This window comes from Elgaria multicarinata, chromosome 13, assembly GCF_023053635.1.
Source record: "Elgaria multicarinata webbii isolate HBS135686 ecotype San Diego chromosome 13, rElgMul1.1.pri, whole genome shotgun sequence".
Lineage (NCBI taxonomy): Eukaryota > Metazoa > Chordata > Lepidosauria > Squamata > Anguidae > Elgaria > Elgaria multicarinata.
This window is the reverse complement of record NC_086183.1, coordinates 10,285,195-10,303,055: the sequence shown is the minus strand read 5'-3', so window position 1 is coordinate 10,303,055 and position 17,861 is coordinate 10,285,195. Positions and strand designations below refer to the sequence as shown.

At 44.0% G+C, this 17,861-nt stretch overlaps 1 protein-coding gene across 1 annotated transcript in view; it reads right to left on the bottom strand.

The window, feature by feature from the left end:
• The window catches only part of MAN1C1 (mannosidase alpha class 1C member 1), a 166,223-nt gene that overhangs the window by 86,062 nt on the left and 62,300 nt on the right, over nucleotides 1–17,861 (bottom strand). The window contains exon 2 of the mRNA XM_063140325.1: nucleotides 15,209–15,305. Within this exon, the coding sequence (XP_062996395.1) occupies nucleotides 15,209–15,305 (97 nt within the window). The remainder of the gene's footprint in view (nucleotides 1–15,208; nucleotides 15,306–17,861) is intronic.

Genomic DNA, 17,861 nt, shown 5'->3' with positions numbered 1-17,861 from the left:
TATTGCATTTGTATACTGCTCCATAGCCGAAGCTCTCTGGGCGGTTCACACAAGGTATATGGCAGCTTCCTATGATGAGAAACATTTCCAAACAGGATCAAAACATGGCGTTTTGAAGGAAGTCTCTAAACTCTGGACAAGTGGTTAAAACGCTTTTAAGCTTCGGATTTCAGATTTCTAACATAGTAACAATCATGTGCTACCTTGCAGGGTTGCTGTAAAGCCAAATAAACACTTTACATACAAGAACTGCTCTGGAAAATAATAAAAAACAAAGAAAAGGAAATATTTGAAAAATTAATTGATTTCATAAGCAAATCGCAATAGCTTTCATCAGCCTGTATCCAAACACAGAATGCATTTACAGGCCAAATATGTCACCTCCCTCATGTAAGGTTTAGCCAAAATTCTTCAGAGATCCATACACTTTGCTCATACCCTTCTGTTACAGCAGGAACCTGCAACCTTTTTGGGTCAGTGGGCACATTTGGAATCTTGAAAGTGCTGTGGATGTTCTCACATCACTCATTTCCCAGAAGGCAAACTGGTGAGATTGAAAGAAATACAACTTGCCAAAGAACCAAAGTACAAGGCAGAGATGGGATCTGAGCTCCAAAACACAAAATCACTCCTTTGAACCCTAATAAAGATGACGCCGGAGGGCAGCACTTCGCTTTACAGCCTCCCCTGGTTCAAAACAAACATTTTTTCAAATGAAAAAAATATTAAGAAATAAAATAAAATTTAGGAGGGATAGGGAGCCTGATGAGTGCCAAGAGAGGAATTTGTGGGCATACTGGTTCCTGCGGGCAACCATGTTGGAGAACCAAGTGCTAGGGATTCCAGGGCTCAGAGCAGGAATCTTTGGCCTTTTCTACACCTAAGGATTATCCCAGGAAAATGGAGGGATCGTCCCTGCCTGCTCCTGGGATCCCCTGTGTGTTAATTGCATGCACAGGGATGATCCCAAGATGATCCCGGGATAAATGGCTGGTGTAGACATGCCCCTAGGCTCTGAATCTGGGACCTCGCCTAAGGGAGCCATCCTGGACAGTGCACTCAGACCACACAGCTCTCTTCAGGTAACACAGGGAATAGCCGCTTTAACGTCAGCCCAAGGTATAAAATGGGCAATTTCAAGCACCTATATTGACTGCCCTGGTATAAATACTTGGAGCCTGGGTTACCAATTCAATACCTTCTACTTGCTCCACTACAGGGCTCCAGTTTCCAACACAAGCCACTGCTTTCAGGAGCCCTGTGGTCAAAATTTAAGTAAAACTAGTCACTGCCTTGGCCTTGGTGTCACATCCGATTATTTTGGAGCACGCCCTCTGCTCAGAAAGCAAAAAAGACTGGTTTTTAAAACAATGCAAATGGCATGTCTATTCAGCTCGCAGCAAGGGTCCAGATCTTGAATCTCCAGTTACAACAAAGTTAGCAGCAGCAGCAACAACGAAAAGCATCTCTGAACAGAGAAACTCACCACATCATGCCCCCAAGTCATGTGATGAGTTGTGCTAATTGATACCGGGAGCGGTGAGTGTGTTTGTGTGTGTATGTGTGTGTGAGAGAGAGAGCTCAACAAGGGGACTGGCGTCCTCTTGGCCTGGTTCTCAGCTACAACAGCTGAAAGGAAAAACAAGAGAGTCTCAAGATTCCTTTGGCAACATTCATCTTTATAAGATTTATAGAAAGAATTGGACTGAGACACAGTAGACAATCATGGTTACAGGCTACTGAATGATATAACAATATGGAAGATCTGAGTTCAACATCCAGTGTGACCTTCTATTCTCTGAACTCGAAGAATATGAATGCTCCACAAAGGCAGAGACTCTTAGCAGAAGCGGGCAATAGGACTGAGGTCTGCTAATGATCAGATCCGAGGAATTTGCATTCTTGCCCTAATCTGGAATATGAAAGTGATGCCTGTAGATAACTATTGGCCAGTTAATGGTGTCAGTTTGTCCTTGGTAGACTTGGAGGGCGGGGGCTGTTGATGAAAACGATCAAGGATAAATGTCAGCTCGGATAGGAATCAGATGAGAAATACTCAACTACTTTCGTGTTCGGATGGATCGAGGAAAACAGATTTGCTGTGACTGATCTCGGAGCAATAAATGCAACCCAGATAAACAAAACCAAATTGTGCTGGTTAAAACCAATAATCGACCAGACAGCTGCAGCTCCTAAGGAAAAGGGACGGCAGGTCATGGCGTTCGAGGAAATGATGAAAACAACTTTGCTAGAGCTGTGGAAGGGAGGGTGAAGGAGCAGATAAAATACATTTTCTCCTGCAAAATGTGCAAAGCAATTCTACGTAATGTGGCACGGCAGTTAGCAAGGATGGATTTGGAATGCAAATTGAGAACAACTCTCAAATCGATCACAGAAAAGGACACCTCTGAGGTTTTGAAACTGTATATGAGCCTAAGAAATAAAGCACGGATTCACCCCATCAAACAGGCCATCCTTGCACCTGCAATGGTACCCGTTAATAGTTTCATCCAATTACCTTTCCCTGCATTAAACACAAGCACATGGGCTCCCGTTGCTACTAATTAGCTCGAGCATGTTTTCCTATAATCTTTAACCAACTCCATATAGATAGATAGCAAAGTGCAACGGCTTGGAAAAATGGGTGGTTCAGTGGCAGAGACCGGCTGACTCATGGGACCGCTAATGAGACACGCGGCCTCCTATCTAGGTCACCCTTGAGTTTATCTCTCCAATGGCATGGCAGAACTACACTCGGACAAGCGTTGCATAACGGAACTACAGCGCAAGAGGCTTTCGTTTCAATTTATAACCCAGCCTTTTGTTAAGGTTCGGAGCATGTAAACATTTCACTCTCAGTCTTCTTTGCAATAACCCCAAGGAAGGCTCATTTCAGAAATGCTAAAACTGAGGGTGAAGCGCAAAGAAGTCAACCGGCAACACGGACGAGATGGAATTTATCAAACAGAAAGGAAACCCAACGCATTTCGAGCTACAACAGTCTTGCATGACTTGTGCTCCAACAAGCTCAATGCAGCACAAACACAGCCATGGATTGGGTCTTTCTCGGCGTCTGACAACTCCCTGTTTTTGGAGTCCTAGGAAGGCAGCCAGGCTGGTTTACCTGAGCCCTTTGCTGACTACATTTGTCTTGGTTGATCATAAGTTGTGAATACTGGGGAAGCATTTCATTAGGAGGCTACATTAAATTAAAATTAAAAATTTAGCTTAGAAAAAGCAAGCAAGAGAGAATGATATAGAGGTGTATACAATTACGCATGATGTGGAGAAATTACAGAGTGAGACATTTTTCTCTCTTGCTCGTAATACTAGAACCTGTGCTCAACCCAGCTAGTTTAAGGGGGTGGTCATACACAACCTCAAACTGCATTCTGACTAACGAAGGCAGTATGAGGGGGTGGGGTGAGTTTGTTTAAAAGAGGTGGTAGATTCTGGGGTGGTAGATTCAGACTCCTTATTCCAAACGCCTGTGCTGACACTGAGCTTTTCCTTTCTTGCTTTTCTGCTACATAACCTCTAGATGGCGCTGTGCCATAAAGGATATTGCAATTATACAAGTAGGAAAATATCTTATCTTTCACTTTCAGAAATAATACCGAATTTTCTCTGCAATACCTCCCCACCGGAAAATGCTCTGAACAAACATAAGCAAAACTGGAGGATTATGTCGCCCACAGAAACCGTAAACAACCATGAGTAAGGAATCACGAGTGCATAATAAATGCCTTGTGTAGAAAAGCTCACTATCAGGGTCAGAATCTATTAAGTTGCTGTTCTCTTCTTCCTCTTCACAAAGGTCTGCATGGTTCACTTTCATACAATTGCATTTGGTGGATTCAAAGGCCAAATGGTTCCATGGACAAATGATCCTGACTTGGAAGTCTTTATCAGAGACCCCTATTGCCTGATTTGTGGCCAGGTTCGCCACAGGACCTCATTACAACATCATGGGAGCAAGCACCTGAGAGGGTGATTACGGAGCGCTTGCCTCCTTGGAAGAATGGAGCAGAGTGGCTGGAGTGTGAAGTTGTGCACAGCAAAGTACAGTTGTTGTCCCAGCTGTTCTCAAGTCACCACAGTTAGAGGCACCCACATAACCAACCTGCAGTTAAGTGTCCCCTGTACCAATCAAGCAGCGGATGCTTTAGCTAGTGTAAACTACTTTGCATATTAAGTAATTTCAACGCTTTTATAATCAGGCCCATCATCTTATGATTAGCCCATTGCTGAGTAAACTGTCTAGAAGTACAGACAAATTCTATGTTAAGTTTCTGTTGGAAGATAAGTCCTCAAAAGTAACTTTGGCTGTTGCTAAATTTCTTACAGAGGCGGCCAGGATTAGAGCTCTCTGTGTATTAGACGAAAGTTGACAATAGCTCTAACTGTCTGATGTTTCATGTTTGATTCTTGTTTTCTCATGGATCTATGGATCGCAATAAAGATGTATGGTATGGTGATTTCAAATTTCACAGGTGATAGAGGCCACCTGAGAAGACACATTCTTCTCTTATGCATGGACACAAAGTAGGGGAAAGGGATGCCATTTCTTTGTCAGTGCCAGCTGCAGTATAGGTGTGCATCAAGTAAAATCAAAGAAGACATGCTTTTCCAAAATTAGTCTTTTTACTCATATGCAAAGTTATGGAGATATAGTTGATGTGATTAACCAACAAGGCTTTCTTTTGAGGCGCTCTAAAGGCAGCCCAATTTTCAAAGACAGAGAACACTTTGGGAAGCTCTTTTAGCTTCTTGAGAGGGACACAAGTTGTGCCTAAACCGTCTTACTTTCCAAGGACATTTTACCATGCTATCTTTAAGTCACTGAGGCACACGCTCTACTGTGCATGTGTGAGGAAGAGAGAGAGAGAGGGAGCAACAAATCTCCACACAAAACTCAAGAAACCTCGTATCATTAGATTTCACACGTCAACATCTTTGCCACTGAAGTCCTGCTGATGCGCCACTTGTCACAGACTCCACTGAAAGAGAAACTTCTCAGAATTCACAAAGATGTAGAAGCCACAACAAAAGCAATTTTGTTTAGAAGTGAAATTTACCCATGCAGATGGCAAGGGCAACTTGGTTAAATGAAGAGCTGGTTTCCATGTGTACAGCATTAGTATACCGGCATGGAGGGGGTCTTTGGGTTTCTGCTGTGCTAACCTGATTTAAATGCGATGGTCACCACATGTCAGGATGTTTTACATACCCAGTGTTACTTTTACCTCAGGCCTTTGGTCAAGCCAATTTCACATGCTCAATGAGTAGGGGGGGACCTAAACTAGCCAAGAATATAACCTAGCATAAGAAGATTGTTATCCAGCGCTAATAAGTTCCTTATCCAGCTCTTATACGTCTAGGGCTGTATAGATTCCATATTACAAAATATCCAAATGGGGTGTCAAATTCTGTACCAAGTAAAACTGAGTTCTAAGGCTTGAATAATGAAGATTAAGCAAATTCGTAATATAATACATATTATATATTAATATAACACTTAATACTCTGCATCATGTATCCTGATCCTGCTAATCTTCCTCTGGTTTTTGAGAATTCATCAAGCACTCCTACTTTCAAGAGTCTCACTGCGGGATGTTGAATTCCTGGTCAGATACTAGGTTTTACACCTGTGTCCTTCTACAATCCATGAAGCTAACGAAGGGCTCCTCATTAATAATATTATCATCGTTTTGCTTGCTTCATAGAGCAAGGACATTGTCACAGAGAGATGTTCTCAGTAGCCATTGCTTTTACTGTTCACTGTTCTATTTTGATTTGTTCTGAATCGCGTTGGCCCACTTCTGTGCGAAGGACGGCCTACAAATAAATAGATTAATAACCAATCAAAACCAATATAGAATGAACAGGGCCCTGGGCCTGACCATGTTATAAGGGCTGTTTTCATTTGCCATTTGAATTCAAGTGCAAATTAGACAGGGAGACAAGATGCAAGATGGATCCTTTTGGCTTCCAACATGGAGCACTCAAGAGAGTACCAGGAGAAGGAAAGGAAAAAAGGATAATCTCTAGGATCTAAAAACCGTGTTGGAGTACACTGTGACATATCAGGCCTTAACTGATAAATTTTGTTGATGCACCCTTAGAACAGAACTCAGCTCCTTTCTCCATAACTATATAAAACGCTGCCAGGCTAAAGGGATTTAAAACGTTTTGTCAGAATAATAAGTAGATATGACAGACACAGGGAGCAGGCGGAATAATAAGTCTGTTGTATAATGGCAGTCATTGTGGTGACAGGTGCGCTTGAAATGCCTAGCCAGATAATAAATGTGCTTCTCTCTAGCACCTTTGAGAAAAAAGATCACGGTGCATTTTCCAATGTTAATTTGCTCAAGCGACTGCAGTACCAGTCGCTGAGATGGTGGAAAGGGACAGTGAAAAGCATCATGCTGGGCTTACCTTGGCGTCCAGGGGTGGCATAAAAGCAGGTAGGGAAAACCAGGACTGGCTGGGCCTTCAAGACCTGACCTGGTGTCTTCCAGATGGGTTGGACTGCAACTCCCATATTTCCCAGCCGCCATGCATTCCCCTTCCCCACCTCAGACCCACACTCTCTCCTCTGTGCTATACTCGGGTTCTGGCGAAGGCAGGGTAGTCTGGGAGCAAAGTAAGGGTTGGGGGCAATAAGACAGGCCGGTGGTAAAATTAAAGAAAACCTGTAAAGGAGAGCCCCCTTGTTGTTCTGGCTTCAGTAGTAGTAATAAAGCTTTATTCTTTCAACCAATGGTTACAACAAACATAATAAAAACAATGCTAAAACAAATCATACCATGCAAGGTCAGAAATTTTGCTCTATACATTTGAGCTGTAAGAATGAAGTTGGCCAATGCCAATATCGCAGTCTTGTTATTGCATGTAAACAAAAAGTATATTCTTTCTGAATTGGACCAGCTGGACTTATTCTCAAAAAACCCCAATCTAAATATTTAGAACGAATTTGAGAGTAGATAGAGCAGTAGAACAAATAGTGAGGCAGATTCTCCACTTTGCCACTATGGCAAGTGCAAAGTCTTGAGGCATAAGGAATTTTATTAGAACACCCTTCTAGCACTGCTGTTTTGATTTGTTGCATCTTTAATCGTGCAAGGGCTGATCTAAGACGAGGGTTAGAAATTAGAGTCAGGTAGCGCTCACATTCAAATTTAAGCTTAGTTTCTGCAAACCAAGGCACTATCTTATTACTTGAGACTGCACAGAGATCCATTTGAATAGAAAAACTATAGACCCTCTCCTTAAAGACCTCTTTGCTGTGAGCTAAATTCAAAGTAGTCAAGTTTTGAGAAGAAAAACCATTAATAATGAATTTGAGGAATCAGTTTCTGAAACCAAGATGATGTATTTAATGAATTGGCTCTCATTTGCTCTAAAAGACACAATTTAGGTAACCTGGCTGGAGGGGAAAAATAAAACTTCAGCCAGGTTGTTCAGGCTTCAGAGTGAGCCTCCAGCTCTGTAGAGGGGTTAGGCCAGACATCGCACGTGGCACGCCATGGCCTGTGCCTAGTCTGAGAACCATTCTGTTTCTCCCCATTACCTTCCTCCCAGAATCTAGCTACTGAACACCCTCTATAGACTTAAACATTCAGAAGAATTGCTCCACCCATGCAATGGATGGGTCAATCCACCCAACGGATTGGACAGTGCGCAGTGATAGAAAGCAAGAGAATGCAAGGACACCCAGACCTCAGCACAGCCAGCTGCAACATACTACTGAGTTCATCAATAACCCCCCACCCTTAGGAATGGCACCAAAGTAACCCATATTTAATAAAGCCAGTTTCTTCCTGCTTCAGAGTCCGACCGCTGAATAAGGAAGGTTTTTTATCTTAAGTGAGCATCATATGCATATTGCAACCTTAAGGAACGTGAAGATTTCACAGTCACACAAACAAGGTTGAAAATAGCCCTGGTGAGGTATCCTCCCTCCCACGCAGAAGCAGCCGCAAATAAGTCCTTTGCATAATTTTGACACCTCTGGGAAGGAAAGTACCAGGGCTGCCTACGCTACCCAATTGTGACTCATGTTCTTAAGCCATTGTATTGGGGTGGGTGGGGGGGGAAATGGGGAGCATTTATCTCCCTAATTCATAAAAATGCATTTGGTATTGTTGGGAGAAAAATGACGCAGCAAGGGGACCAGCTGACTTCACGTGAAGGCTATTAATGGCTACTAGTCCTGATGGCTATGTGCTACCTCCAGGAGCAGAGAAAGTAAACCTATGTACAAGAGTTGCTGGGGAACGTGGGTGAGAGGGAGGGTTCTGTTGCACTCATGTCCTGCTAGTGTGTTCCTTCCTGGTCAACAGCTGGTTGACCACTGAATGAACAGAATGCTGGACTAGATGGGCCCTTGGTGGGGTCCAGCAAAGCTCTAATATTTTAAGGGAAGGGGGGATAAGAAGAGTGCCAACTAGCTGAACTTGCACTCTGGAGAAACTGGTTCTTTTTTTTACCCCAAATGGCTGCAAGCCCTTCTGCTGCAGGATCTTTTTTCAAGAACCCTCATAAATGCAGTACAAACCCCTCCTAAGTGTCGCCAATAGCTCAAACAAGATACACACACATTTGCAATCCTCTCAGGTGCTTGTTCCTTCTTCATGTTGTGTTTCTTTAGGAGTTTGGGTGAAACCCATCCGTGGGGGTGGGGTGGAGGAGTAACAAGATGCAAAGGCAAGCAGTGCAGATAAAGAGCCAGACTCAAACAAGGGCCACTTCTGGACTAGAATTTCCTGTGTAAACAACCTTGTGAAAGCAAACCACTCCGGGGAAAAGGAAAGGGTGCCACGATGCTCCTGCATTGAAAACTTGAAGCCAGCCATCTTGGCTACTCTTAGTTCTGGCCAGTAGCAGGAGTCCATCCCAGAAACAGCAAGAATGCTAACAAGGGCTTTATAGATGAAAGGGCGGGGGGAGAGAGAAACAACCAAAGGGTAACACAGGAGCAGAGTTAGAGAAAAGACAGAGACTTGAAATCCTGCAATGACTTCATCAAAGGTCCAAAGGCAACTGAGTTATTTTAGAAGTAAGGGGAAAGGGCTTCCTCTCCCTGCTGGCATCTTGAGTGGCTGGGTGGCTTATCAACAGATAGGAGCATCTAGCTAGACCCAACATACGATGCTGCATCACTGTGGAACTTCTTAATTGATTTGATTTGATTTATTACATTTTTATACCTCCCAATAGCCGAAGCTCTCTGGGCGGTTCACAAAAATTAAAACCATAATAAAACAACCAACAGGTTAAAAGCACAAATACAAAATACAGTATAAAAAGCACCACCAGGATAAAAACCACGCAGCAAAATTGATATAAGATTAAAATTCAGAGTTAGAACTGTAAGATTTAAATTTAAGTTAAAATTAAGTGTTAAAATACTGAGAGAATAAAAAGGTCTTCAGCTGATGACGGAAGGAGTACAGTGTAGGCGCCAGGCGGACCTCTCTGGGGAGCTCATTCCACAGCCGGGGTGCCACAGCGGAGAAGGCCCTGCTCCTAGCAGCCACCTGCCTCACTTCCTTTGGCAGGGGCTCACAGAGAAGGGCCCCTGTGGATGATCTTAAGGTCCGGGCAGATACATATGGGAAGAGGCGTTCGAAGAACAAGACTTAACGCCCAATCACACTGATCCTGGTAGCTCCTTATTTGGATGAAATTTGTAAAGGGTCAGGCTGCAAAGGATGACAAGACACTGGGGGAGGGAACACACCAAATTTGTGTCCCAGAAGTATAGGGGTGGTTTCCCAGGAAGCATGTAACTGAGCAGCTGCAACCATGCCTCCCTGAGTTGTCCTAAGATGAATAGTCCAAAACCAACAGCAGAGCTAAAATACATGCATTGACAATCCATCCCCAGATGTTCAAAGCCAAATAACTAAAATGTTTACCGTACCAAAAATCAAAGATTGGGGTGACCCCTGTCGTGTAATCCATACGAGGCCTTGAAATCGATATTTTGTGGTTTGGAATGAAGAAGCACCAAACATGACTGGTAATGTGCCATATATTTTAGGGCACTGATTATCCTAGTGTCAGGCACACTGTTGGAGACAACCTAGTTGCCACAAAGCCACATGAGGACTGCGCTGATCCCTAAGCTTGTCCCCTTAAGATGGAGGATACAGAGTTTAACCAAATCAGCATGGGCAGTGTAGCCCACGTTCTGTGGTATTTATTTTACTCAAACTATTTCTAACTAACTTTCCCCAATGCTCAAGAAGACCTACTATATATATTATAAAAAAACATACGACAAACATGACCAAGAGCAATCACAAGAGGCCACGGCAGTATGGCCGCATCCACTATCCCTCCAAACAACTGGCTAAAGTCCTTCACAAACAAGTACTTAGAGTTTAGAAGGAAAGAGCTTACAGGTTCTACTTGGGGTAGGACATGTCATAAAAAAAAGGGCAAACACCAAGCCCTACTCCATGGCTGCAGATATTCTGATTTCCAGAATAGAGGGAGCTTTGAAAACGCACTTGGAAGATATGTTCAGCGGCTGGTTGGACTCGTAGCAGACAGCTGCTGTTTGAGATATGGTAGTTCCAGATTGTGTAGAGACTTAAAGGTATCAAGTATCGAAGATTTAAAGGCAAGGAAAGCATCCTGAATTGAACTGGGAAATACATTTGCACAGCATTTGCTAGATGTGTTTTTGTCTATCTGTATCTGCTAAAAGGCATTCTGTGTTAGCAGCAGTGTCCAGACCATCTTCAAGGGCAACCCCACATACAACACATTCTAGCAGTCAACACGTAAGGTATAAAAGCATGGATAACTGTTGAGAGGATCTGATCGGAAAAAATGAAGCCGGCATATTGCATGCAACAGATAGAAGGTGCTCCTGCTCATCACCCAACCTGTTTATTCAACAGTGGCACCAGATCTAGGAGCACATCCAACACTAGAAACTTGTCCCAACACTGCAAAATGCATACCACTGATAACAGGTAGCTCCCTACTCCTAGGACATCCAATCCCAACCAGCAGGTCTTGTCTGGGGTTCAGGCTCAGCTTGCTCACTCTCATCCATTTGAACACGGCCATGAGACGCTGGTTCGGAACCAAGGCTTTCCACTCCTGACTCCATTAACTAAGCAACGTATTGCTGGGCACCTTAGCATATTGACAGCAGGCAACCCACAAAGCTCTGCACAATCTCTCCCAGTGGTTTCCTATAAGGGAGACCCTCCACATTGCATCTTTCAGGGGGTAGAGGAGGCTGTTCTGCTAACTACTTCTGAGAACATCCAAATGAAAAGGAAAAAAGCAAGTTCAGAGCTAAACCAGTTAATCCCCTCCAGATGTTCCAAACAGCATGTCATGATCCATAGCGTCAACTGCCATGGAAAGGCCTAAGGGAATCAACTGCAAGGCATTCCCACACCACCACCTTCAGACACAGATCATCTAGCAGAGGCAATTAAGACCTGAAACAATCAAAGAAGGTTGCATCATCCGAGAAATCCTGTTCTGTTACCACCAGACATTTGATCAACTTCCTCTGAAAAGAATGTTTCAAGACAGGCCTGTAGCTGGCCAGATGTTATCTCTGACGGGTTTAAGATGGAAGGATCTTATCACTTTAAGGAGAACAGCAATTCCACTATACTCTGAGGGTGATTAATTATCTGTATCAAGAGATAACTCTCAACTCTGAACATCCAGCCTTAAGTAGACAAGATGGGCAAAGATCCAGGCTACATGTGGTGGCTTTCACAATTCCCAGTAACCCTTCTGGCAATCTTAAGAGTCAGCATTTTGAAAGGATCCATGAAAATGTAACAAACAGCAACCTCTGAAACCCTCCAGCTTCAACCATGATGTCCAGACTGGAATGATCATAATACCCCATTTTCTCAGTTTCACTAACCACTCGCTGCAAAAGGTTAGCGGCCTAACCATGGCTTAGGGTGTGGTCTGAACAGGCCCACAGCCTTATAGACCCAGTCGGTAGGCCATTTCTATCCAGTTTAATAATCTTAATCAGCCTTCCCCAACCTGCTGCTCTCCTGATGTGCTGTAATTGCACACCTCTGGAGGACGCCAGGTTGGGGAAAGCTGATCTTAAAAAGTACCCAAATGGTCAAATCAAAAGTTGGTGACATTGAGGAGCTGAGGTGACAAAGGAAACCGCTTAGCTTCAAAAAAAGCGGGGGGGGGGGGATAGACTGACTGAAAACAACAGCTGTCTAAGCAGCACAAGTATTTGAGTTACCCAAAACACTATAATCCGCTAAAGAGAAAATTATACAAACCAGTAAGCACACAAAACAAAGCCTTTAATATTGATTCATGCATTCAATATTTCATGAGCACCACCTTTCGCCTGAACAACAGAAATGATGCAAGAGGAAATGCTTGGCTGACTTCAGAGAGTTGCTGATCCAGGCAGCAGCGTTACCAGGTTGAGAGTATAATGCCATAGTTTAAACAACAGGAGGGCTGGGTTTGATTAGATAAGGGAGAACCCCTCATTTCCTCCTTCTTTATGTAGGGCCTGCAGAGGATCGGGAAGAATGAGAGGAGGGATGGACATGAGCTAGTGTCTGAAGCAATGGCCAAGATCCAAAGGATCGGGCAGCTAGCTCCATTTGCCTAATAGAGCCTTGGCCATTGCTATATTCTTAATTCAAAGCAGACTGAAATAAAATCATCTTTAGATCCCACCTAAACAAAAATAGAGAGGGGGGGACTAATTAAAACGATTGGGGAAGAGAGTTCCATAAACAGGTCCTGTCTCTCAAGCCCACCTGCCTAACTTAACCCTATGGGTGAGCATACCAGTAGGGCCCTTGCACCTATATTAATGCACAGGAAGGTTCATATAGGTATAAGCAGTTCTTTAAGCTGGTCTCAAACTGTTTAGGGCTTTCAGGGTCAATACCTGCACTATGAGTAGAGTTCAGAAGTGAACTGGTAGCCAATATACCTGATGCAGGACTGATGTGATATGGCCCAGGCCCACAAACTGCACTAACTGAAGCGTTTGAACCATCTTCACAGACAGCCCCATTTATTTATTTATTTATTTATTTATTTAAGGATTTTTATGCCACCATTCAGCCAAAAAAGGCTCTCATGGCGGCTTACAAAAGTATTTCTTGACAGTCCCTGCCCACAGGCTTACAATCTAAAAGACATGACACAAAAGGAAAGGGGATTGGGAGGGAGGAGGAGGAGGCGGGAAAGGAAAGCAAATTCAGGCACTACAATCTTAGTTGGAAAGTTCAGCAGTTACAGGTGAGAGCAGGAGGGAGGGGGCTCTCAGCTGGAGCTGGGCCCAGGCACGGTGGAGAGGGGCCTGGCTGCTGCTTCCTCCCTCACTGGTGGCCTCTGCTTTACAGCCCCATGTAAAGCGCTTTACAACAGACTTTTCTGGGTGTTAACCAGGGCATCAGTCATTGAGGCAAAATATGCTGTGCCCTGATAGGGCCGCAACTAACATATCAGCTGAAGCAACTAACATACCAGCTGAAGCTAATAAGAGGCATTCCTTGCCATTGCCACCACCAGATAATGCCGAGTCCAAGATCACCCCACCCTCTGCCTCAAGCTACAAGCCTGGTCTTTGAGAGGGTGCACAACCCCATCCAGAACTGGTCAAATGCCTCGACTTAGAATAAATGGTTCCCCCACCCTCAGTGTCTTGTCTGGATTAAGTTTCAGCTTGTTCATCCTCACCCATCCTAAAAATGCCTCCGGGCATTTCAGGAGTTCAGGAGTTCCACAGCCTCCCTCAGATTAGTAGATAGAAATGAGACGTAGAGCCGTGTGATATTTCCATGACGTCACTTTAACCCAAACCTCCGGATGACTTCTGCCAGTGGTCCCATGTAGAATGCACACGTAGATTGTAGACGCTGAATTGAACCATGCGATGCTAAGCCAAAGGGCCATGAGGTGGAACAAATGTCCCCCAGCACCATCGACTAAGGACATCCCACCAGAAAGGATTGAAACCAGTGCAAACACTGTTCTTCCTAAGCCTGCTCTGGCCAGATGACCTAGAAGGATACTATGGTCGATGGTATCAAAGCTCGCTGGGAGGTCTAGGAGAACCCACCGGGTCAAACTCTGCCCATCCATTAGATTGGATCTAAATAATCGATTTCATTCAAAACTGCTTGGAGCTGAGGCACCACTACCACTGGATTTTATTGTTCCAATGCCTCTCATTTTATTACTCATATTCAACCGTAGTTGTATTGTTTTATTGTAAGCTGTTCTGAGAGCTATGCTGAAGATGCGGCCTTTAAATATATAAGTAAAATGATTGAAACTCTGTGACATTTTCTGCTTAGTTTTCTTATACTGCCTCAGAACAAAGTCAAAAACCGTTTTCAGCTCTGATTGGGTTCTTGTTCTCTTAACTGTGGAAATGGCAGCAAAGTGATCGTCTCACTGACATGCTCAGAGGGGATCTGGCTGCGTGGTGAGGCCATCAAACGACCACTTCGCAATCATTGTGCCTTGTGCAACCTTCGTTCCACCACATAAAAAGGTTTAGACCTGGACTCAACACCAGACAAAATTTATAAAATACATATCCTAGACTAGAATTTGCAAAAGGAAGCTGAACAGTAAGACCGTGCTGAATTTCAATGGTTTTTTTTTTCATGTTCCTTTTTCTTTCAGAACTAGTTTTAATAGTTTTTAATACCCAACTCATGCAGCTGACAAAAACTACAACAACCACCTATAAGACCTGAGACAGACACACCACCTTTCAGGAATGGGTCTTTTTTTCTGTTGTAGTTTTCTTCTACCGTTGCTCCTCTACTGACACACGCCCCAGCACTGATTTATATTGTGTGTCCCCCAATGTCTTGGGAAGGCTTTGTGGTTTTTATAAGCTGCCCTCCCCCACAACTATCTTGAGTAGAATGGCTTTACTACTGCCAAAAGGACCAGCCAATCAGCACTCTGCACAGGCAGGTGGGGGAAGGAGGAGAAAGGTGGTTTCCTGACTGTCATAAGGGCCAGCCAATCAGCACTCTGCACAGCCAGCTTCTCCTGGAAACAGAAGAACTGGTTGCTCCTGGGTTTCATTTATACACCTGTCCTAAAAAGGGCCCCGTCTCTGGCTTAATTGTATTCTTCTTAAATATTTAGGGAGAAGATAGCAATTGACACCATTCCAGCAAACTGAAGTTCAGCTCACCAAACATGTTTCCAATGTGTCCATTCTTAGTGAGCGGTCTCAGTTCATTTTTCCCCAAGGCATATTGCTTGTAGTTATCCCAAGCAAACTTCATCATCTGCAAGAAAGAAAGAAAGACAACTAATGGTTAGCCAGCTATCAGAAGGTTTCATTCATTCCATGAGAGAATTGTTGTGTTGAACCGAAGTTATTAGATAAATAGCAGATAGAAAGAAAAGATGTGCAGGGCTTCTTAACACACACAATGCAGTATTGTCCTGTTGTTTTTCAATTCTGGACAGAGGTCAGTCTTTGTTATCAATTTGGTCCTGGAAACGGATCTAAAATTCACAGACAAAACAGCATTTGATAGGATACCTCCCAATGGTACAGAATCTTACACCAAGATAGTGGAAATGAATCACCAAATGTGTCATTTTATGAGAGCGGGAATGTAAATCCAGACCAACAACCCACCGACAGACAAAAAGCCTAGCCGCATTTGCCGTACATGAACTAGCGACACACTGTAGATTACAGAAAATTAGATGCTTACCAATCAATATGGAAAGCTTATATTGAACTCTACGCCTGGCTGACTGTAAAAGTATTTCGTTTATGACACCCATGTAGAATTGAAAAAAACACTCAGGGAATGAACAAAGGCTATGAATGCTCACTGACAATCTGTCCCCTCCCTCCTGGCTCTACTAGCCTATTTGTTGTTATGGCTATGTTTGTTGTGTTGATATAAACAATATTAATAAGGTGGTGGGTTTTTAAAAAAATACAGAAAAAAGAGGCCACCGGGAACAACACTGAGATATAAACTAAGGGGAGTCCTGATGAATTCAACCAAAGCTCTTGGGCTCCCTCTCTCTCTCTCTCACACACACACACACATTAAACATGTTGTTTCCCACGGTGGCTTAACTAGATACCTCTGAAAATCACACAAGCCGGGCGGCTTCCCCTACAGTCCCCTGCCCGCCCACCCCCACAACCGGCATTCGGAGATATACTGCCTCTGAAGACAGATACTCCATTTAGCTGCTGCAGCTAATGCCCATTGATAAACCTACCCTTCCATGAGTGAGATGTGAATCTGGATACAAAATTCTACTTAAGATACAGAATCACAGGTTAATAGGGCCTAAGCTGGATCTAACCCTGAGACCCAGTTTTCTCTATGGCAAGACTGGGTGTTTTCACATGCAAGCATGGCGGGCTCAAGAAGGCAAGGAGACACGCCTGCTACCGAATGCCTCTAGGTGGTGCTCTGCTACAGCAAAATAACACAATTACACAAACAGGAAAACATGTTTTCTTTCGCTTTCAGAAATAAAACTCCATTTTCCACACTCTTAAAAAAAACACCAGGAAAGCGCTCTTAAAAAGTAGAAGTGAAACTGGAGCATCACAATGTCATCTAAAGAACCAGTAAACAACCATGGGTAGGGAATGATGACCACGCAGTAAATGCCTCGTGTAGAAAAGCTCTAAGGTAAATTCTGGCTGTTTACAACATGCCAGATTCCTGGAAGAGGTTTTTCCACATTTACAACCTCATTCATGATTTAATTGTGGATGAGGCAGCCGATCTGGCATATATAAACGAGACCTGGGTGGGTGAGCAGGGAGGAGTAAGCCTCTCCCAGCTATGCCCACCGGGGTACTTGGTTCAGCATCAGGGTAGACCTGAGGGCTGGGGAGGGGTGTGTATTGCTGTGTTCTATAGGAATTCCATCTCCCTCTGCAGGCTCCCTGTTCATGTGTCTACTGGTCTGGAGTGTTTGCACATTGTTTTGGGCTCTGTGGTATACCCCAGAGCTGAGAGCAATGAAACAAAATAGGAGAGGGCTTGAGGGCAGATGGAGACGAACTCCTAGTGGATGCAACCAAACACTGTTAAGTGCCTATAGTAAGGTATATTCAGGGGCAGTGAGGGCAGCAAAAAACCCAACAATATCTTGCTGCCACTATCAAATCATCTATCTGCCACCCAGCAGAGCTTTTCAGAGTTGTCCAGGGGCTATTACATGCCGGCCCCAAGGACATGGTAAAACCATCTGAGGCCCACTGTAATGAATTTGCTAGGCACTTCAAAACAAAACCTTTTGCATCCACCAGGACTTAGACTCCAGTGTTATAGCAGGTGAATCTAGTGAGGTATTCAGAGTACAGTCTTGTCCAGTTTTCTTGGATGAGTTTCAGTTGGTAAAGCTTGAGGATGTTGACAAGGTGCTTGGACAGATTCGTGCAACCACCTCTGTACTGGATCCTTGCCCCTCTTGGCTAATAAAAGCTAGCAGGAATGAAACAGTTGGCTGGGCCAAGGAAGTGATTAATGCCTCTCTGCGAGAGGGAGTGGGCCTGGGCCGTCTGAAAGAGGTGGTAGTGAGACTACTCCTGAAGAAATCTTCCTTGGACCCGGAAAATCTTAGTAACTACAGGCCGGTGGCAAATGTTCCATTCCTGGGCAAGGTTCTTGAGCGAGTAGTTGCGGGCCAGTTCCAGACACTCTTGGATGAGACAGATTATCTGGATCCATTTCAGTCGGGTTTCAGGTCTGGTTTTGGCACGGAAACAGCCCTGGTTGCCCTGTATGATGACCTATGTCGGGAGAAAGACAGGGGGAGTGTGACTCTGTTGATTCTCCTTGATCTCTCAGCGG